The 22700-nt window shown below is 46.2% G+C and overlaps 2 protein-coding genes across 4 annotated transcripts in view; one reads left to right on the forward strand and one right to left on the reverse strand.

Annotated features, from left to right (window-relative positions):
- Window positions 1-1233: 1233 nt before the first annotated feature.
- LOC135394157 (vesicle transport protein GOT1B-like) lies at window positions 1234-9427 on the forward strand. The gene is made up of 5 exons (XM_064624717.1): window positions 1234-1415; window positions 2287-2378; window positions 2662-2840; window positions 7074-7155; window positions 9247-9427. Exons 1-5 carry the CDS (start codon window positions 1391-1393, stop codon window positions 9289-9291), a joined length of 423 nt encoding a protein of 140 aa, XP_064480787.1. The 5' UTR covers window positions 1234-1390; the 3' UTR covers window positions 9292-9427.
- A 4078-nt stretch (window positions 9428-13505) lies between these two features.
- The window catches only part of LOC135395346 (organic cation transporter 1-like), a 30242-nt gene continuing 21047 nt past the window's right edge, over window positions 13506-22700 (reverse strand). For 2 of the 3 annotated variants that reach the window (XM_064626582.1, XM_064626581.1), the window contains exons 9-11: window positions 22217-22425; window positions 16951-17144; window positions 13506-14001 (exon numbers count right to left, since the gene is read on the reverse strand). In XM_064626582.1, coding sequence (XP_064482652.1) covers window positions 13699-14001; window positions 16951-17144; window positions 22217-22425 — 706 coding nt within the window. In that variant the 3' untranslated portion in view covers window positions 13506-13698. The remainder of the gene's footprint in view (window positions 14002-16950; window positions 17145-22216; window positions 22426-22700) is intronic. The other variant, XM_064626583.1, reaches the window with a different exon arrangement.

Consider the following 22700-nt stretch of genomic DNA (forward strand, 5'->3'; position numbering starts at 1 on the left):
GAACCCAAATTTTTTTCAAGAACCGTAACCGGAACGTAACCACAATTCGTCGTCGACAATTAACTGAAACCGTAACCTGAACCGAAAAATAGGATTTCGGTTAGCGGTTCATATGAACCGGTTCGAGCGTGAACGCGAACAAATTTGGATGCGATATTTGTATCGTTTTACAAATCTGATTAGTGATTGTAGTACGTGCTTCTGTTTCTGTGAGACCGACAACGGCGAGCCCTTTCATCATCACCACCCCCACTACGTGCTTCTGTTAAAGTAGATATCTTCGGCATGTGTTTTTCATTCAGAAGTTGGTGTAAACAACATACCATCTTATGCGCTTGAACCCGTAATCGGGTGACATACCGCATCGTGTGACATTGTGTGCGTCCCTTTTGTGCTATGAACTGCACGTTGTTTGTTTCCACATCTGTTTGCTTAACCGCTGACGCACGCAGTTTTTCTTGCATTGCAGCTTGTTACAGCACGAGCGAAATGAATGTGCACGCGGTAATAGAAACCGCAACAAATTATTTTACGGGGAATGTCGCAAATGGCAAAAGAAGAAAGGGTTCACTCTTTCTTCGACCTGGCAGATGGCTGCACCACTCTTTCGGAGCGGAACAGATAAATATGTTCATTTTTATCCGCTTGCACTTTGTAGCTTATTTTGCGACATATCCACGCAGCCTGTAGGTACATCCTAGAGAGAACCGGTGGGAAAAATAGCGGTTCAACTGTTTGGTTACCGGTAGCCGCAAATAGTAAAACGGCGAATCCCGTGACCGTAACCGTAACCGCTTTCAGAGTTCTGATACTGAACCGTAACCGAACCAATATTCGTTTCGGTTTCAGTCCCTGCCCTCGTGCGGTCCTCAGACAAAAAGGGAGGGTGAGACAGAGCACAAGGCAGTCCGCCTTGGTGGACCTTGCTTTCGATTTTTCGATTACGGCCGAAAGGTCACGGGGCAGTATTACTTGCAGTACTGCTCCATGGAATGATTTTTCTGAATCCTCAGACTGAAAGGGATGCTGTTGGCCTCGTCTACACACGGGACCTACTACAGTGGTAGTCGCTCTGATCTCTGATCATAGTGTTTGGCGACGTGAAGCCTTATTAAAAGCATTTTTTTGTTTGTGTTTATTTATGCTACGCGGCAATCATCTGCCGCGACGAAGAAACGGGCGGCCTCCAAAGACACTTTTCAAATTTCGCATCGTCAACGTCGTCCCTTTCCAAAGCAGCTGGAAATCGAGATGGCGCTGTACTCAATATGGCGCCGTCCTTGCGGCATTCAGTGTGACGTGGTGAAACCAAACTTATTCGTGTTTTATTTATTGAAATCATTCGTGTATTATAAAGAAGAAGCGTGATACTCCCCCTAGTAGAACAGAGATGTTTGAGGTGACAGATTTTCAAAGTGAGTACAGAGGAGAAGGGTATTCAGTGCACTCGATGACAACCGATGAAAGTTCGCCCGCTCGTTGGTTGACGGTTGGTTTGAAACACACGCTGAAAGCAAGGCATTATGTTTTGCTCTCTTTAACATTTGCGCTCTTTATTTTTAACACTTTATTAGAACAAACGGAGTGCAGCCTCGTGTGGAAAGCTACACGGCGGTACCTGTTGTACCTTCATTGTGAAAAAGTGAGCATGGGCAAAAACACAGAGGCAACACGCTCAGGATTTCCTCTACTTTAGAGTTCCTTCACCAGCTTGCCTGTACCTACCTGATTTTGTGTGTTGCATCTTGTTCGTTCTTAGCACTCTTCGTGCTGAGGAATCCAGGGAATATTTGACTTCATTACGATGAAATTTTGCAGGCATCTTGTTTGAAATGTTATAAAAATGTTTGTTCTCACCTCATGGTAATGCTCACACAAAATGTAAAGGTAGGGTGGTGTAGGACCGAATCCTGGCACATATTGGCATTTGAATCACTTCTTTTTTGGTGCTTGTGCATTTTGATTACCCAGGTTAAAGTGACAAGCAGGCATGGAACACAGATGGAGACATCCTGCCTCCATCTGCAGTCCCCTTCCATGTTCTGTGTCTACTTGCTGATTAATGACCAGGATGCGCTCAAATGTTATTTACATTATAGTTACATTATTACGTATAGTCTAGAGGCACTCATATTGTGACTGATTCATATAAAAAGAGTGTACCCATATAATTTGCTATCATGTTTCAGCAGCTGCTCAAAAATGCTTGATGATTCTATTTCAGTTTGAACACCAAAACAAAACCTATTTGTAATGTGCATTTGTTGTTTCTCGGGTTTATTTCAGAAATCGGCATTGGCCTCACGGGCTTTGGAATAACGTTCCTCTTTCTCGGTGTGCTCCTCTTCTTTGATAGAGGTCTGCTGGCTCTAGGAAATGTGAGTTTGTCTCGAACTGCTTAATCGAGTGCATCAGATTCGTGTTTGCCATTCTCTGTACACATGTTACACCAGGCATGGTAGTTAGTTGTGGGTTAGATGTTCCAGCAATTTGGTTCGGAATCACTCGAACACATGAGGAACACGACACACGTTAAGGAACCCCAAGGTACACAAAATGAATCTGTCATACTTCATGATTACTGTAATCGTGTGGCATCGCATCATGCGACTGCCAGCCGCGTGTTATTATTGTCACACCTATAAATCTTCTTGTTTTCAGATCCTCTTTCTCGCTGGTTTGGCTTTTGTCATCGGTCTAGAGCGGACATTCCGATTCTTCTTTCAAAAACACAAGCTCCGTGGGGCGTTTTCATTCTTTGGTGGGATCTTCATCGTCATCTTTGGCTTTCCCTTGATTGGAATTGTCATTGAAACCTATGGTTTTGTCCTGCTTTTCAGGTAACCACATAATCTATATTCTAAGAGCTACCTATCCTACGTAATCTATATTGCATTGTGTGTAATAGAAGCCGGTTTCCTCAATGCTTTTGCAACAACTGTAACAACTGTGCTACTGCGACTTCTTAGAGAATTATGTAGTTACTGGTTTGGTGGCCAGGAGTGTTTCTTCAAATCGGAGACAGTAATTACCCAGAAATGTTTGAAAGCTGTGATTCATCGGAATCACTCTGAAAAATATTACGCCAACTTGACAAAATGCGGAAAAAATAATTTAATCATATGTCTCATCTTCCATGCGGCGAAGATCTTAAGGCTCATTCACACATGCGTTTCAAAAAGCGGCGCCGCCTCAGCGTTCGCGGCGCTGCCGAGAGGGGCCTGTCACACATAGCCGAGCCGCCATCCTGGAAACGCGCTTCGTTGTTGCTACGTGAAGATCGTACCGACACTTCCAGCTCTCTTCCTCAAAATTTACATTGTGAAGCATGTTATTCATTTTATAGTTATTGTGAAGCATTTCTGCTGGAATCATCAATCGTTGGAGTGACAGACGTGACACAATGGCAGAGAAAGACGAGACACATGTTTACCTACCGACGACCAACACGCGGTCACACACAAGTCTTAATTATTTTCGTCGATTCCGTGGTTTGCGTAAATTCCCAGCTCATCGTTGACAGCTCAGACACCAAACAGCTATTGCTGACAAGGAATTTACTCATGCGGCAGCACCAAACACACACACACACGTACAAATGACAAAAGATCCCAGCGCGGTATCGGGAGGCCCGCTGTTGCCCGCCGGCGCCAAAGGGAAGCCACCTCCACCCCTCTGAGCGCTCCGATTGGCTGGATGAAAAGCGTTCGCGTTTCTCCCCTCCGAAGCTGCAGCACGGAGCGGTTCTCGAAAAGCGGCTGGAAACGCTCCGCGGCTCGCGTTTCGCGGCACCGCGAACGCGAAACGCGTTCAAAAAATGCATCTGTGAATCCAGCTTTAGTGAGTACCAAGTGCAACCACTTGGTACTCACTAAGATCTTCGTGACTGACCGGCACAAAAGTAAAACAAAAGAAACAGTTTTACTATTGAAGGGAATTGAAATATGTTGACTCCCCACTTCTCCTGCTCCCAAGCCACCCTGATCCGCATAGCTATTCGTGATTGGTGGAGAAGGGGAAGTTACTCGACAAAAGGAACTCATTACCGATTAAGTTGTTGAGCAAAACATGTAACTAAGCTACTTTAAAGTTACTTGCTGCCTAATACTATACACTTTTTAAGTCTTGACCTTTCTATAATTAATTCAGATCTTGATCTCGCAATGGGCAGTGCAAGACATCCTATAATAGTTTTGATATATGAAAATTAGGGATGTGCCAACCGAATCCTCGAATCCTAGGCAAGGATTCGAGATTCGGGAATCCGAATCCCATTGCCCAAAATGGCGAATCTAATCTTACGAATCCACCAACCAAGTTTGTTTGTATCATTTTAAAATTGGCGCCTGCGGAGTTCGCCTAAAGCTTGATTGGCCGGTGGATGTTTTCTTGTATGTTTGTTCACATTGCTCTGGACTGAAAGAGTTCAGGCAGGAACTCTTATATTACAAGTTTAAAAGTAACGCAGTTTTGCGTTTCTTAGTTTTGCGGAAACAATTCAGACTCAAGAATTTATGCATTTCCTGTAGTCGATGAACAACATGTTAACTAAATTACATTTAAGTAGTATATGGGTGTGTTTTCTCCTGAAAGTGAACTATATACAGGGTGTCCACGCTAAGTGTGAACAGATTTTTAAAAAAAATATATAACACTTTTTCCAAGATGAAATCAATTGCAATATAGCATATGCTAAAGGGCACTCCCTAGCAGGGCATTAGCAAAGTCCAAAGGCAATGTCTTAATTAACTTTCATTAATTAACTTTTTAATTATAAAAGCTACAAAGTTGTCCCAATGAGAACATCTGTTCCTTTCGGTCACCTGATATCGTAGCCGTTTTCAGAACAAAAATCCGTTCGATAGATCGCCCGCAAAAAATTCGTGAAGGAACGCCATTTTTTGCTTTATTTTGTTCATTGCGCTTCTTAGAAGACGCGTATTTCCTTCATCCCCAACGGGAGAGGGGGAAGGAGCACTGTGCCGCCTCATGCGTCGAAGATGAGCTTTAACTTGCGGAAACAAAACAAGAACAAATGTATTGGGTGACTGTATCGGAACTGGTTATCGGAACTGGTTATCGGAAGCCTTATCTTGGGTTGCATTTCCTCTTTCCCTTTCATCTTTTTCCATGACGCGAGAGGCGTTAGTGTGCTCGTTCTTCCTCTCACATTGGGGGTGAAAGAAAGATGCGTCTTCTAAGAAGCACAATGAACAAAATAAAGAAAAAAATGGCGTTCCTTCACGAATTTTTTGCGGGCGTCCTATCGATCGGATTTTTGTTCTGAAAACGGCTAAGATACCAGGTGACCGAAAGGAACAGATGTTCTCATTGGGACAACTTTGTAGCTTTTATAATTAAAAAGTTAATTAATGAAAGTTAATTAAGACGTTGCCTTTGGACTTTGCTAATGCCCTGCTAGGGAGTGCCCTTCAGCATATGCTATATTGCAATTGATTTCATCTTGGAAAAAGTGTTATATATATTTTTTAAAAATCTGTTCACACTTAGCGTGGACACCCTGAATAATTCAGTTTGTTTTTCATTAAGCAAATATATCATATTCTGCTTAAATACTTTTCAGTAGAAATATTTTTTCCCCTGGCTTTTCGATTTTGGCCTGGATTTTTTTGTTAAAGAATGGATTCAAAATTCGTAAGATTCGTGGATTCGTCCCATCTCTAATGAAAACTGTACCAATATCTGATGTGACAAAAGAAGCCTACCTTTATGTGCTTCTTTAGTCAGGGATTTGATGATTTTAATCTCGCAAAACATGCAGGCATTAAAAGTTGAAAGTTTCATGAGTTGTCCTCTATGCACATATCGTAGAACCGTGCTAAGTTTTAATCCTGCTTCACAGTGCCCTCTGCCATTAAATACACTGGTCGTCCGTATGATGAGCGTCACCTGAGCTTCCATATGTGCGGCCAAAGTATAATTTGTAGTATGCTCTGTGTAACAACAAGGGAATCAGACACGCCGTGCACGTGGGACCAGTGTACATGTGGCTGTCGTCTCACAACGGAGGGAGGATGCAGCTCGTGATGTTCGTAGATGAGAACCAAACAAACGGAACTTGGAACTTTTCCCAAGTTCCTTTGACAAATTTATCTAAAATAGGACCAAGTTCAAGAAGTTAGCTCAAAAGCAATGAGTTAACTGAAAAGTTACTGAAAAGAGTAGCTTAGTTACAGTGACAAGTTACCACCAACACTGGCAATTGGTTCACCACACAAATAGGCTGATGCACCTTGTGTGTAAATCTACTCCAATTACCTTAGACTGAAACACACAGCAATAGATGTTTTGTCTTCAGACACTGGAGCATTATAAACACATTGTATTGACTCTCACACGAGCTTTGTCTTGACACTCGTTATTAATTCACACAACTAAGTGTGCTCTGAAAAAAATTGCGAGGAGTACCTCAATTAACCAGAGACACTCAATGAGTGAGAACCACTCACAAGCAGGGATCGGAACCGGAACTGGACCCGAACCAAAAACCGTAAAAAACGTTATTTTCCATCGAACCCGAACAATTTTTTTGCTTGTCCTGAACCAAACCGGGACTGAACCAAAAAAATTTGATACGGTTACCGGTTCGGGAATCGGTTCAGAGGTGAAATACCTAATTGTACTATCGACCGACCTTTTTTGTTCTTTTTTTCGATTATTTATTTTTTGAACGATGCCAGATGAGAGTAAAAGTTTCTGACTGTATCGCCAGTTTTTTGCCGGAACAAATGAGGGCACTGACCGGGTTCTGCCAAAAGGCTTCCAGCTCCTCGCTTTTCGTTTTCAGCAGACACCTGTAGCCGAACCTGAACCGCACCGATATACCTGAACCGGTTCAAGCTGATAATTTCGGTTCACCGGAGCTAAACCCGAACCGAACCAATATGCCTGAACCCGAACTGGACCGAAAAAAATACCGGTTCCGGTTCCCTGCTCACAAGTAGTGAAAGGAGACATGTTACAATTTGAAAAATGCAGCTGACCACACCCTCACCATACTAGTAGCAGTTTTGAGTGTGCATTGCCACTGATCCCATGTCATGCCTTTCCAGTGGATTCTTTCCTGTTGTCATCAATTTCTTGAGGAGAGTGCCTCTCCTGGGAACAGTGCTCAACCTGCCTGGAATTGGGCCAGTATGTGTTTTGTACTTCTTTGCATTGCATTGTGTTTTGTACTTTCTTATCAGTCAAAACTTGTTTGGCTTGTCCTACCTGACATACAGTATTTGACCACATATAATGCAAGTTTTTTTTTTTTACCTCAGGAAAGGGCCCTAAAAATGGGGTCGGATTATATGCGGTATCTAGGCACTGCACTCGCTATCACAGGCCTCTCGTGCTCCGCATTTCCAATCTGCCACGCCCAGCTCCACAGTGATTCGTCTACGACGGCGAGTCACATGACAGCCATGTTCGTTGGCAAAACAGAAAGTGACTTGAAAATGCAGTCGAAACGTGCCATCTAACGTTCTGAAATTCGAAGGGCAAGCTATATTGGAAGCTGAGATTCCCAAGAACATGTCGGCATTTCGTCAGGAACCGACATCTCCTCTCGTAGTTCGAAGTTTATCTAGAGATCGATCCTTGTCGGATGCTCGACCACCCTGATGATACTGGGAGGTTACGTTCATTCAGTGTAGAGATAACTTGATGTACCGAGAAAAATAATCTGAACACGTCTATTGGACAGCGTGGAGCACCGTGCGCAACGCTGTGCAATAGGTGCATTCCGATTACTTAGCTCGGCAATCAGCAAACATATCCTCCCTGAAAGATGGAAGTCACTGAAAAGGTTAGCCAGCTGTAGGAGTCGAACCCACATCTTCTGGATTACCGGTCCAGGGCTCTACCAATTGAGCTAAGCTAACACGCCTTCCCAGCGACTTCCATCTTCCCTTCCTTTCTTTCATCGTTAATTTCTTGGGCAATTTGAGGCTTTGTATGTATTTGTCCCTTGTATGTTGTTCCAGCCTCAGAACATCAGTTGTCTCATATCCTCCCTGGTCAGACAAGTGATAGTGACATCAAAAACATGTAAACAACGGAGTGGCAAGTGGTCACGCACGACGTTTTTGCTCGGTAACGCATCTGCAAAGTGCTCACATTCAGTCCACTTCTGCCCAGCATCCACCGTTGTAGCCATTCTCGTACGGGAATGCAAAAATCCTGCATCACATTATTCAAGAGTTCGTCGTAGCCTTTTCTCCAGTCGGGAAGTGAAAATGTCACTTCGTATTATACGTGGGTTTGCATTATATGTAGAGCCCGAAGTTTTAGGTTTTAACTAGATTCTTCCTTGAATTTGCACCCCGAATTGAAGGTTGCCTCCTTAGGGCGAAACCCGATTTTTACCCGGCAAATTGCCCTCACTGAAACGTCTGTAGGAATGCACACTAACTTGTTTGGCAGCAAACGCAGTTATATCACCATTTGTACTGAACTAGTTAAGGTTAAGGTTAAGAAGAATATTTCCCAAAAACTTCAGGCTCTAATTCTAGGAAGCTGTGAGAGAACTATTCAAATTGTTTGTAAGAGAGGGGACAACTGAGAAAATTGAATGTGTGAGCCCTTTATAGGACAACGAAATGACACTTGTTAATTCACAAAGCAGTCTATCAGGCGTTTCCATGTAAAATATTTTCATTCAACGGTGTCGCATCACTGCACCAATTTATTTTACAAAAATACCCTCAAAAAACTATCACGAGAGGTGTGGTGTGACCTTGGAGGCCTGGCCAGATCTGCTGGTGTGACATAGGCAGGCAGGCAGGCATCCCTTCTGAAGGGGTTGAGGTCATGCTAGAGGTTACCAACAGTTCGCACATGCTATGTGTGCTCTAAAGGGTAGCTTTTGTGACAGTGACTTACATTACTGCCACAATAGTGACTGAAAAATATTACATAAATTGACTATTACTAAACTATTACTGAAATATAACAAATTTTTATTCAGTGTAAGGCCCAAATTTTTTTCCTGGGAAAACAGAGATAAAACATCAGTGTTTATATTTATAAATTGACACATACAGATGTATATTAAACTTGAGTTTTGACATCAGGCATCAGTACTTCTACGGAAGACACGTTGGACAGACAAAGTCTGTTTTTGCGTGAGTCGCAACATAGTAGCGGATGAGGCAATTGAACACATAATGAATACAACACAAGCCTCGCAGCCTCAGTTAAATTCCCCTCACAAACCCACATGCATAACTCTTGTTGCAGTTCATGGACTACCTTGCCGGTGAGAAGAACAGATCCATAGTATGATGGTGGTGCAATTATGGACACTCCATTCCACAAGCTCTGTAGATCAGTGCGTGGTCATCAGCATCACCTTCCATTCATTCATGCCAATCACTCATTGTCTCCGGATTTCTACAGTAAATAAAGTTATGTCTTTACATTTTTGAGACACTTTGATGAACGCCAATGCCTCAAACATTGGTGTACGAGGAGCTATGAAAAATTTGGTGCAACCAGGGAAAGGTAATAGGTATTCGCCTCGAGATCGAACTGTAGGTGGCGCTGCGGCGGAGCTCTAGTTAGGGAGCCTCCATGGGTTGCTGCGACTTCTCCGCTTTTCAGGGAGGAGACACCCTTTAACCGTGCCAACGCCGCCTTTCCTCCTTGCCCTCGTGCGGAGCGCGCATTTTGACTCCCAACTTGCTACGCGCTGACCATTGCCTGCTGTGCATTTTGCGCGTTCGAGCGGCCATCCGGCACATGTACACGCAAGTGATTGCATTTCTTCTGTACCTTAGCGTCATTGTATGTTTTGGGAACAAATATCGCAGCATATCCCTCTGGAATTTTAAATCCGGCGTGCAACAAGCGTGTCAGAACTTCCTCTATTACTGCTGAAATCGGTCGTTCCACGAGTCATTTCCTCGGGTACCAGTGTTCCGTCCCATTTTTTCTGCGTGTACCACGTTCGGGTCACAGTTCTTTTGCATTGGAATTTACGCATGAAAGTGCTCCTCCCTTCTTTTCTCTATTTCTTTGAGAACCACTGCTAGGGCTCAGTTCATCTCCGTATTGTTGGTATGAGGTCGTTGATCTGTCGGCTAAAGAGCTAGGTCGCGTACCAGCGTTTGCTCTTGTTTGAGCAGTTCCTATTTGATTGAGCAAATACATTCGGTTGGTGGACGAAGACCAGCGTGCGTGAAGATTTACAATGCGCGTTGCTCGCATGATACGTCGTGCAGCAAAATGCCAGGGTGTTGTGTGCCCAAGTGTGCCAACCACTCTCGGAAAGTGCGCGTTTGTATCGCTTCCCAGCATCAAAAAAGCGGAAAGATGTTTGGCTCGCGCAGGTAAAGAGAGCAGAATGGTAACCAACAATGAGCTCGTACGTGTGCGATGTAAGCAAGCACCCTTGCAGCGTACAGTGTGTACCGTGTATTCCGGTATTGCTCACTGGTCATTTACGTTAAATTAAATTCCGTTAAGTCTCCGGAAAGCCACAACAAGCTCATGGAGCTTCGTGAACACGTACGTGGTGCAATGAATCTTCGGTATATTTCGGGCACCGTGCAGCGTAGCACATTTCTTCGTACAATGCAATGTGAAGAGGCATTCAGGGCGATATCTGCACTCACCTTTCAAGACTGTGTCGACTTTTATTCATAATAACGTGTACAATAATCCGGCTTGTGACAAACACGAAGAACTATATCATGTAATCGTGTACAAATTTGTACAACTGCGATTGAGGGTGAACTTGCGACAGGAGCACATGTTGGTAAAACAACGTCGTCTTCAAGCAAAACGGCACCAGTGCGACCTAATTTCCATTTTTTTCTATTGCTATTCTATTTTATTGAATGAGATGTGTAGCGGCCAATAAACATCTGCATTCCGCTATGCTCCTGGCCTCTCTCTCTCTCAGCCGCGCTCACAAATGTAATAAAATCTGCTTGCAATTAACATATTTTTGTTGTCTATACACATTCCCATGTTTACTATTGTAAATCTTTGGTCGAGACACGACTGCATGTGCAGGTGCAGTGATGAGTTTAGACAAACGTTACAAAGCATTAACAACATATTTTACAACCCATGACCAGCTCTACTAGCATATATGAAAGTTTCGCTACGCCAGTATCCTTCATTCCGCTTTTACCCTCTTCCTGTCGCGAAAAATCGAGACAAACGCAACCCCCCCGCTGACGCCCAATGCGATGTGGGAGTCAAGATGCCGGCGCTCGTAGCAGACGACGGAGTTGTCGCCTCCCTGAAAAGGGGACGCGCATGGAGGCTCCCTAGCTCTAATGGGGATCCGGCGCGATCCGGCGAAGCAAGCGCACGCTTTTCTACGCGGGTATCGCAGTGTTTTTGGATGAAATGCCGCTGTCAGTGCCTCACATATTCCGGATGTGATGAAATGCGCTACTTAGAACGCTGATAAGGTGTGAAAGTTGACCAAAAGTACTGCACTGCGAAACACTGAAGTCGCGAAGTTGTGAAAAGCAAATCACCTGTGTGCGCTTGAAGGGAGACACTGCCTCCTTTGTTCCAAGCAAGATTTTGTTTTTGTCTTTGAGAAGAACAAGGATTTAAAAAAAAAACTTTCCTGTCTCCACTGGTCTCGGAAATCTAAATGTACAATTGTGCAAGAATGCAATATAAGGGCAGAATAGCCCAATAAGTACTGAAGCCCTTCGCTATAATTTTTGCGTCGTATAACAGCGGTGGTTATTCAGGTCGTGCGAGTACGGGAGAGGTTTGAGGTTTGATTCGTCTCCTGTGCAGACATGCATTAGACGGTGCTAAAATATGTTACAAGATAACCAGACCTCTGTGGTGGACTTGACTTTGTCTGGGGTGCTACTGGTCAGGTAATAACTATATACAAAGTAAGCTTTTGGTTCCAGCGGCAGGTATATTCTGAAATTCGCTGTTGCGCACGTGCTTCATACACCACGAAACACGTGTGTTTTACAGAGAACGTTCGGAGATGGTGATAGCATTTTACCTTGAGTGCGTGTTTTCCAATGATCACGTCTGTGAAAGATAAAAGTCAAGCCTGTCATACGGTCAGATGAAATGAGATGAAAGCTTGAAGTTCACATATTTTAAAACCTCCATATGATAATATATTCATACATTCGATGCACCTTGTGTCTAGCGCGCGTAGAATACCATAACTGTGCATTATGAAATAACGGCCAGCAGAGAAACCATTCTATAAATAACTGTGACATCGTTATACTTATGACATTGACTACAATTATTGACAATTATACAATACATTGACTTATACTACAACATTGACCTTAGCTCTCGGTACATTTTGTTTGACACACACAACCGCAGCGACAAATATAATATAACAAAGGCCGAGTGGAATCCGCATAACGGAACATATGCACGTTCTGTAGTTTTCTTCCCTGCTAAGCACTCTAATGCAGGGAACCAGACAAATTCAAAAAAGTTCCCACTAAGTCATTTTCACTCATCTTGAGCGACGTTAAAAGCTCAAATGTCCAGAAACTCAACCTTCCAAGCATGTTTTCGAGCACGATGACCACAGCGAAAGCACCGGCTCAGGCCGCGCATCCCCACTAAGGGCAGTTCACGGAGCTGCCGCATGGTGGCGACATTGTTCGATCTCGAGGCGAATATTGGTAATAGAGGGGAAGGTAATATAAAGGTAATAGGTATAGAAGTATTTTCGTTCGCTATCCGTTTGATACCAGCCCTTCAATTTCTGTTACATTTCTGTTACTGTTTTTGGTACTGGAAGGGCTGTAATAGAGTTGTGGGAGGACAGCCCGTTCAGCTCTGTCAGCACCCTGTCTTGACCAAGTGCTGCTTCAGTGTCACGCGTACACACTACACAAGTAATTTTGCATTGGTGGGATGCGCACATCTTGCATGAAAATTCTGTAGAAAAGTCTTCGTCCTGTAGAATGTCATGCTCAAACTTCGAGCCCAGCAACTCGAGATGGGCAGAGCTCCATTCAATGTCGCATTCATAGATACATAGACGCTCCCAGTAGTAAAGAGTACTGCCATAGAGTGTTGTGTAGGTCGCGTGTGTTGACGTAATGAGTTATGAGCACTGGGACGAGTAGGCAATGTATGCACCCTCAAGGTGGAATATTGCACTTTCCGTTCTCCCGTGTAGTGTTCAGGACATATATTAGAGAATGGGGTCACCCAAATTTTAAAAAATCACTCATGTCATCGCACAAGAGGAATAGCCATTACCCAAATTCAATACCAGACAATTGTTTTCGTTACTGGCAATGAAGGACTGTGGCATGTGTTTCCATTAAGATTTCAAATTTCTGTAATATACCGTTTGTTTCCCATTACCATTACCTGGCTTTAGTACGGAGGCAATTCTGTGAAAATCTGCAAAGCTCACACTTGAGCCGTAGCTCCACCTTGGTGCAACTATATTCATAGTATTTATTGACAAGCTGACTTTCTCCACCCAAACGCATTATAGTAGGGGTGAATTTTCCCTGTGCATATTGTGTAAGTTTTATTAGAAAAGGCCCTTTTTGGTACAGATGTGTGAAGACAATTCACAAGATAACATTACAACAACATGAAGTATTATTAGCACATTTTGCTGATGAAAAAAATCCTTGCTATTCCACATGCTATGCACACATTATTAAGGCTCCTTAAACACAAGCTATCTCGGCTACATGCAGCCAGAAATTATGTCTTCCGGGTTTTCTTCCGGCCTGTATGCTTGGAGTCTTTTGGACTTTGTCCCAATATAGCCTGCTCGATTTGGTCGAGCTTTCCTATTGTTGGCTTTCGACGTTCGGGCTTAGTGTCTTCCACAGTCAGGGTTCTCAACGTTGCAAGTGATGCCCTTGTGTGGAGGTAATGTTCTTCTGGGGAGTCATTGCCTTGTGCGTGACTCACTGACTGTTCTGGTAGCGTGAGTACAAGGAATCCTACCACAACACACGATGCTGCAACTACGTAGGACCCAATTCCAGGAATATAACTGTCCTTTAAGAAAACGTTTATATTAATTAAGAACTGTGTTGTACAGCTTCGGACAAAAGTTTACGAAACACGGTACTGTCGTATTCCTCCATCGAAACCTCCCCCTGCTAGCTATCAGGAAGAGACTGAACAAGAATCAGGTGACAGGCTATTCTACCCCTCTCCCAGTACGTGTGCCCACTCCTGTTTGCTGCTAGGCTGTCGCCCAGTGGAGAAATGAGACACCTTGGTGTTCTGTAAAGTTTTGTCCCAAGCTGTGGCCTTACTTCTCCAACTTTCAATGGGTATGTCACGCATTTTTCTTTTTTTTTAATGAGCCAACACAACGAAGCTCACTATCGACTGTCCTTCCTGAATGCAGTACAGTGAACCCTCATTAGTATGACCCCCGATATTATTTATGACATACTGACTTTATGACCGTTTTTCTTTGGAACCGTTTCGCCGCCATGTAAATCCCATCTCGTTAGTATGACAATCCGCTTATCCGACTATGACTGAGATTTTTGTCACAAGTAGTGTCACAGGTATTATCTTCTCGTTATTATGACCACGTCACATGACCTGCAGAGTAGCCCCAGGGCGAGGCTACACACATACCTCAGGCAGAGGGTGACACGAGTTGAAGTAGGGTGCCAAGGTTTGGGACCTGATGTTATTGACCTCCGAATTACTCATAGCGCTTTTCGGACTGCCAAAGCACCGTAGTGCTTAAAACAGAAGTGACCACGAGACCAGGTCACACTGTGCTGTTGTTGTGCACCTAATAATGGCCGGAACGAAGCGGTCTTTGAGGTGAGCGGACTGTGCATTTGTCGTTAGTATGACAATTCGCTTTATGACGAAAATCTGCGGGGTGGTGGTCATATTAACGAGGGTTCACTGTATGTGGATGTGGCATGCTTCGATTTCCATGTGAAACATGGACAGAAAGTGGAACATGCGAGGGTGGTTCCATAAGTTTCCGGCCCGACCAACTTTTAATAGTCATAGAGACGAAACAAGTTATCACTTTTCGACATAGTCATCCTTAACTTCGATGCACTTTTGACACCTTTCAACCAGCATTCTTATACCCTTGAAAAAATAGTCCGAAGTTTTGTCCGCAAAATGCTGGAAAACTGCCTCTTGCACCTCACTATCGTTTTGAAATCTCCGTCCTCTGTGTAGTCACTCGGTGCCAAGTCTGGACTGTAGTGTGGGTGGTGGATTTCTTTGAAGCCGCACTCCTTCAGTGCAGCCTTGGCAACAGAAGCCGTGTGGACATGGGCATTGTCCTGGAGCAACCGGACACCTCGACTCAACCTGCCGCACCTCTTTTCCTTGATGGCGTCTCGCAGTCTGTGCAGGAGTGAAGCATAATAAGTCGCATTCACTGTGGTGTTCCTTTCTTTGAAGTCGATGAGGAGGATCCCGTGACAATCCCAAAATATTGTTGTCATGATCTTTGTGGATTGTGTGACCTTGGCTTTTCTTGGGGGTGCTTCTCCTGGTTTGCGCCATTCCATCGACTCCTTTTTCGAATGGGGATCATAGTAGAGCACCATAGTCTCATCTACTGTGACAATTGACTTCAATATTTCTTCTTCGTTCTCTTGACAGAGCTCCAAAAACTCTTTGGCACAGACGACGCGCTGTTGCTTTTGAACTGACGAGAGAAGTCGTGGCACCCATCTCGCACTGACCTTTTTCATGTGAAGGCCCTCGCCGATGATGCAAAAAATGGTTGTTTTGGAAAGACCCAGTCTTTCTGAGATTTCCTTCACCTTGAGACGCCTGTCGCTCAGCGCTTCCTCCTCGACAAGAGACAAATTTTCTTGTGTCACCACTTCCACTGGACGACCATCGCGTGGATCATCTTCAATGGACTCTCGCCCCAGTCGAAACTGCTTAGCCCAATCTTTTACCGTTGTGTACGACAGAGAGGCTTCCCTGTACACATTGTCCAGTGGCGCTTTAATTTCTTTAGGCGAAAGTCCCTCTTTTGTCAAGAATTTGTCAGCGCGGTACTCGATTTTTTCCATTTTAACTGAAGAGTGCACCCTGGCTGTTTGAAATGCCGCTCTCCAACCGACAAAACCATGGAGAGGGTTGAGAGTGGTGCTCCGGCCCTCCAACAAATATGGCGCCACGCGTCCTTAATCGCATTTTCAAATTCGCGCGAATTTTCTACCTCGGGCCGGAAACTTGTGGAACCACCCTCATATGACTGGTCTAGTGGCAAAATCAAGCTTCAGAAAAGTCAATAAGGCGTTACGTCACGATACAGCTATGGTTTTGAGCGGCGCCACAGTGGTGGGTCAGCGGCTTGATTTTACCCACCTGGGTATTTTTCTAAACGACTCGTGAAGTCTTAAAAGGAAATAGTGCTGAACCTCCAGGATACAAAGCGCAGGTCACCCTACCATCTGAGAGGTTCCGACCAACAAGGAAAAGGCAAGTGATCGTGTGTTAGATGAGGGCAGGGTGTCAAACTGAACCCAACTGAGAACGGGAACTGAACTGCTATGTTTTCCCAAAAAGGAACCTAACCCAGGGGCGGATTCAGTTCCGGGCAGGTGAAAATATAGCGATTCAGTTCCAGTTCGGGTTCGTGAAAAATTTCCGGTTCAGCTCCGGTTTTCAGTTCGGTTCGGTTCCAGTCGACACCCTGCCCCCCGATGCGTGCCACGTGCCCCGCCTATTGCTATGACGATAGTCTGAATCTTGAACGGAAACTTGAGAATCTGCGACGTGGCCGTGACCACGCCCTCCCACGCAGCGAAGGCGGAGCAAAAGCGAAATTACGAGGCCACGAAATGGCGAGGAACGCGCTCTCTATAGTCAAACCTGGCCCACGGTTCGCATCGCTGACGTCCTTGTGGGCCACGCGCTCGCGCGCTAGCCAGACGGTGGCTGTACGTTGTAAAAATTAAGACTGCTTTCTTGCGTTTTTGGACAGGGCGAACTTACCACAATAGATGTAACATCACTGGTGAAAAATCCGGTCACCGTAAACATGTTGAAATAACACAACGCCTGGCCTCGCACTTGAGTTGGATAAAGCTCGAAGGCTAGTGCAGGTACAATGGTGAATGCTATGCTGATTCCCAGAAGTGCGATGACCCTCATGCTCAGAAGCAACACAGGGTATGCCCTCGCGGAGACTGCAAAAAGCAAGTGTCATTCAGGACTGCTTGTTTCACAGAACAAGCAAGCATGCTTGATGGTGTACAGCAAGTAGACTACATCATGGGCATGCTACTAATGAGCACGCAGTCAAAGACCGTATTCTCCACATCTATACCGGTCTCCTCGCAGAGTCTCCACCCTTTCCGTGATGGAGTTGGTCCACCAGCTAGACTGCATTTAATGACATCCAATAAAATGTTTTCCCACAGCGTTACTGATTTTATATCTGTCGAAGCATTGTCATGAATTTTGAGTGTTTCTTGCATGTACTATGTTCTATATTATCCTAACAAATGCCAGCTAAGGCCTCCTGCTGGATGGCGTTTGTTTGCTGGTGTGTACCTAGTCACCGCTTTTAATTCTTGATGGTTTAGGAGGCTTAGCTCAATTCTGAGAACATTCACAAATGTGAGAAAGCAGTAAACCTGGGAGGCAGCAACAGTGCGTGTGCACGGGACGGGTTTATTCCGAAAGTGGGGCAGGTGCGCCAGAATGGGTGCGCACGCAACGAGGTTAGCATGTAGACTTCTTCTAACACCCCCCCTCGACAGGTTATCCCTCGATGAGCCCCATCCGTTGCCTTAACGCCTCCAGTCTCGGTCGTGGTAAAGGTTTCGTCAACGCGTCCGCGATGTTGTCAGCGGACTCGCGGTACTGAAAGTTGATATTGCGTGCTACTAGATCACGTAAGTGATGATGACGGACATCGATGTGCTTTGTCCTGGCGTTGATCGCTTCACTAAGGGCAAGCTTAATGCAGCCCTGATTATCCTCGAACATAGGTGTCGGTTGATCAATGACTAGTCCGAAATCTTCCAACAATGGACGCAGCCACAAAACTTCCTGTGAAGCATAAGCCGCGGAAATGTACTCTGCTTCGGTGCTCGACAGAGCAACAGATGACTGTTTTCTGCTGGACCAAGTGACCGGGCTGTCTCCAAGCAGGATGATGTAGCCACTTGTTGACTTGCGGTCAGTGACGTTGCCAGCCCAGTCTGCGTCGACATATCCTGTCAAGTCCAAGCTTTGTCGACCTGTAAGGGTCAGCTTAAAGTCCCGAGTATGCATCAGGTACCTGAACAGCTTCTTCACAGCCCCCCAATCTCGCTGACGCGGACTGCTCACTCGACGACAAAGTATGCCAGTTGCGCAGGCGATATCAGGCCGTGTCGTCGTGCTCAGATACAGCAGCTCTCCGACTGCTTTCCGATACAGATCGTTGCTGGGCAGTATAGGTCTTCTTCCCCCGTAAGCCTCAGATAGTCTGGATCCATTGGTGTGAAGCTGATCTTAGCAGTACTGAGGTTATATTTCTCCAGCACTGCATCTATTTTGTTCTTCTGATGTAGCAGGAAACAGTCGTGACGTGGTCTCTCTATCTCGATACCAAGGTAGTGGCAGACATGTCCAAGGTCCTTCAGCTCAAAGTGCCTATTCAAGTGATGCCAAATTCCTGTTATGGTAGGATTGTCTCGATGGCAAATTAACATGTCGTCCACGTATACAAGTACGTATAGCCGGGATCCGTTCACTACTTGGGTGTACAAACAGGGGTCTGCCTGGCTCCGTGTGAAGCCCGCTCCAAGTAGTACTTGATTGGCTTTGATGTTCCATGCCCTGCCAACCTGTTTAAGTCCATACAACGACTTCTGAAGCTTACACACGAGATGTTCCTCCCCTGAAGCGATGAACCCTTCCGGTTGCTGCATATAAATGTCTTCTTCGATTTCGCCATTCAAAAATGCGGTTTTTACGTCGAAATGACGAGCTCTCGGGTTCTCGGCAGCTGCCACTGTTAAAAGAATCCGCAGTGTGGTGAGCTTCGCGACTGGAGCAAACATGGCATCATAGTCCTCTCCAAACCGCTGGGAGAACCCCTGAGCGACCAGTCTTGCCTTGTAACGCTCAACATTGCCATCTTTGTCCCGTTTAGTTTTAAAAATCCACTTGCAGCCGAAGGGCTGCTTGCCCTCCGGTAACTGTGCAAGAACCCAGGTGTTGAGCTGGTGAAGCGAATCGATCTCATCGACAGCAGCCTTTATCCATTTGTCCTTGTCAGCAGCTGGCAACTTCTGCATGTCCTTCCAGCTAACTGGATCGGGCGCGGATGCCGCGCAGGCTACATAAGAAAGACGGTCCGGAGGTACTCCTTTGTTGCTCCGACTCGAGCGCCGTGGTTGAACGGGACCATCCCCATCAGCTGCGGGAGCAACTCCATCTGCCATCTGAAGATCCGCACAGGACCCTGGTACAACTCTGTCAGTCACCGGAACATCTCCAACGCTGTCACCGCGCAAGGGCAAGCTAGGAGGGCGAAAGCTAGGCAGCTCCACTTCAACGTCACCAGAAGACGACTGCTCCGAACGCTGTGTGCCCGGACGCCGGAAAGCGGGTGATTCTCCACAGAACGCTTCCATGATCGGGCTTTCGTCAACGATCACACTGCGTGTCACTTTGACACTGTGACTACCTTTAAGAAGCACCCGGTACCCCTTCTGCGTCTCGCTGAAGCCCATTAGCGCACCCTCAAGAGCCCGAGCGTCCCATTTGTCTCGCTTCTCCTTAGGAACATGAAGATAGGCCGTGCTCCCAAACATGCGCAAGTGTTCCAGGTGGGGCTTCTTGCCAGTCCAGATTTCGTAAGGAGTTTTCGATACCGCTTTGCTAGGCAGCCGGTTCTGAAGGTAGCAGGCAGTCGTAACAGCTTCGCCCCAATATAACTTTGGAAGGCCTGCCCCGAAAAGTATACTCCTTGCGCTCTCACAGAGTGTCCTGTTCTTTCTCTCGGCGACCCCATTCTGCTCTGGGTTGTACGGAACTGATGTCTGGAATGTTACACCGTACTTGCGCAGAAGGGCCTGTGTCTTGCCACTGGTGTACTCTGTCCCATTATCGGCGCGAATTATCTGCGGATGACGCCCAAACTTCGTGTTCACCAGGGCCAAGTACTCCTCCAGCTTTGCAGATACCTCGTCCTTAGATTTCAGCAGGTACAGGACAGTGTATCGTGAAAAATCGTCGATGAAAGTGAGGAAGTACTTGTTTTTGCTAGGCGTTAGAGTCCTCATGGGGCCGCAGACATCCGTGTGGACAAGCTGCAGAACAGCTCCCGCTCGCGACGAAGTCTCTTTAGGAAAGGATGCCCTCTTCATCTTTCCTTTGATACAGCTGTTACACTTTACCAAGTGGTCGCAGTCACCGATCAGGATCCCATCTGCCAAATCCTCCTGCTGTAAACGCTTGACTGCTACTGCGTCTCTATGCCCGAGACGAAGGTGCCATACGTGTACGCACCCTCGGTGACTAGACGTCCGAGAGACATTGGCAGCCGTAGTACTCAAAGTGGACAAGCGATAGAGGCCATTTTCCACTCTTGCCTTAGCCAACACCTCCTGCCTCCTAGTGACGATACAGTGGTCTCCTTGAAATGTCACCACGTTGCCTTGTTGCGTGAGGCGCTTGACAGACAGAAGATTACTCTCGAGGGAGGGTACGTAGAGTACATTCTTCACCTTGACCGACTTGCACTTGGAGTCAGAAATGCGACACTGTAGAATGCCATCACCGATTCCATGTGAAGAAATTCTCTGACCATTCGCCACGGTAACAGTTTCTGCTGACTGATGATAATTCTCCGTGAAGAAATCCTTGTCGTTACACATGTGGCTGGTAGCGCCAGAGTCAACGTACCATGGTCTACCTTGCAGTTCGGGAGAGGCGAGAAATGCAGTTTCGGACGATGACGAGCGGTCGGACGCTCCTACCTTAGCGCGCTGCCGAGGCTTCCTGCGCCCCTTCAAACGGGGGCAGTTCCACTTCAAGTGGCCTACCTCCTTGCAGTAGTAGCAATGCCTCCCGCCGGACGAAGGTTTCCTACTGTCGACTCTCTTCGTTTGAAGGGCAGTTCCCGAACCAGACGTTGAACTACTTGTTGCTCGCTTTTTCATATACTCGTCCACGAGTTTTCCTTTGACGTACTCCACCGTCAGGTCGTCGTCGGGCCGTGCGTCCAGGGCTGTCACGAGCGCCTCGTAGCTCTCCGGGAGACCACTGAGCAAAAGAGCCGCTACCTGGAAATCCGTGGTCTCCTGTCCGATCCCTCTCAGCCGCTCGACTAACTCCAAGGTACGCCTTATATATAGCCTTGCATATCTTCGTCCTCCGCTAACTTAGATTGGTAGAGCTTCCTTAGCAGGTAGAGCTTATTGCTAAGGTTTGCTCGCTCATGAACCTTGCGTAGCTCTTGCCACATCGCCTTCGCTGAGCCGCAATTACAGATGTGCACAATCTGGTTGTCCTCAACGCTGAGGCAAACCGTGCTCTGCGCTTTCTCATCGCCAGCCGTCCAGTCTCCAGAAGGTGTCTGTGGAGTAGGTCCGTCCACGTACGTCCACGTTCCTTCCCGGGTCAGCAACATCTTCATTTTGAACTTCCAGACCTGATAATTGCCGTCCGTGAGCTTTGCAACCGTAAACTTGCCGCTGTCTCCCATATCCACAGTTCTAGGGTTCTGGGCCCATAACCTGTGAGAAAGCAGTAAACCTGGGAGGCAGCAACAGTGCGTGTGCACGGGACGGGTTTATTCCGAAAGTGGGGCAGGTGCGCCAGAATGGGTGCGCACGCAACGAGGTTAGCATGTAGACTTCTTCTAACAACAAACCACATAGGATAGGTCAGAACCTTTTTGCTCCGTGCACCCCTTTTGCCGTTCATCAAGGCGTTATCCCCCACGCAGAAAAACTGGACGCATTTTATTGCTTCTTCCAAGTTTCTTGAGAGTGTTGTTTGTGGTGGGCGACCTTACCACTAAATAGCCCTGTAGAGTGCGCATCCAGGAGCCATCGCGAAAGACCGTCGAGGTGTTAAGGGGGATGCTCTGTATAGGTAAATGATAGTGCCGCAGAGCGAGCGCAAGGGAGGCGAATGTTACATGGTGTCATTCCCGCCACGACATTCCCAAACACCCCTCAGGGGGGTATTCGCAACCTGTTGAGAACCCCTGAGCTAGGTGATGCAAAATAACCGATGTGTAACCGATTTAACGTACCCGACTGAACAACTGCAAAGCCGCAGCAGAAGATCCCGGACACGATGAAGGATCCAGATATGGTAAAACGTTTGCCCACATTAACTGCAACAACGTAGCTGACAAACAAGGTTAAAGGCTCCACTAGTAAGGACCATGAAATGGTCTTGGCAAGCTCCTCCTCGTCTAGGCGACGACGGAACAAGAAGAAAGTGGTGGAGAGAGAGATCCTGCAAAATCAGGCAACGAATAATACAGTAGAACCACAGACGCGGGAACATCGTATGATGGGGGAAAGCACTGCGCTATACGGATGGAGCACAAAGCACATCGCATCACGAGGACATTGTATCTTTCGGGACCTACGTTTCACCGTGAGATACAGCGACATCTACAATAGAGCAGACTCGGACTTGTGACACTTTGGTACACGTGGCTCATTACATCATGTAAGCGCTCATCTGCAGGCCATATAGTAAGAAAGCTGGGGGAAATTTTTCTGCAG

Source organism: Ornithodoros turicata, chromosome 5 (assembly GCF_037126465.1).
Source record: "Ornithodoros turicata isolate Travis chromosome 5, ASM3712646v1, whole genome shotgun sequence".
NCBI lineage: Eukaryota > Metazoa > Arthropoda > Arachnida > Ixodida > Argasidae > Ornithodoros > Ornithodoros turicata.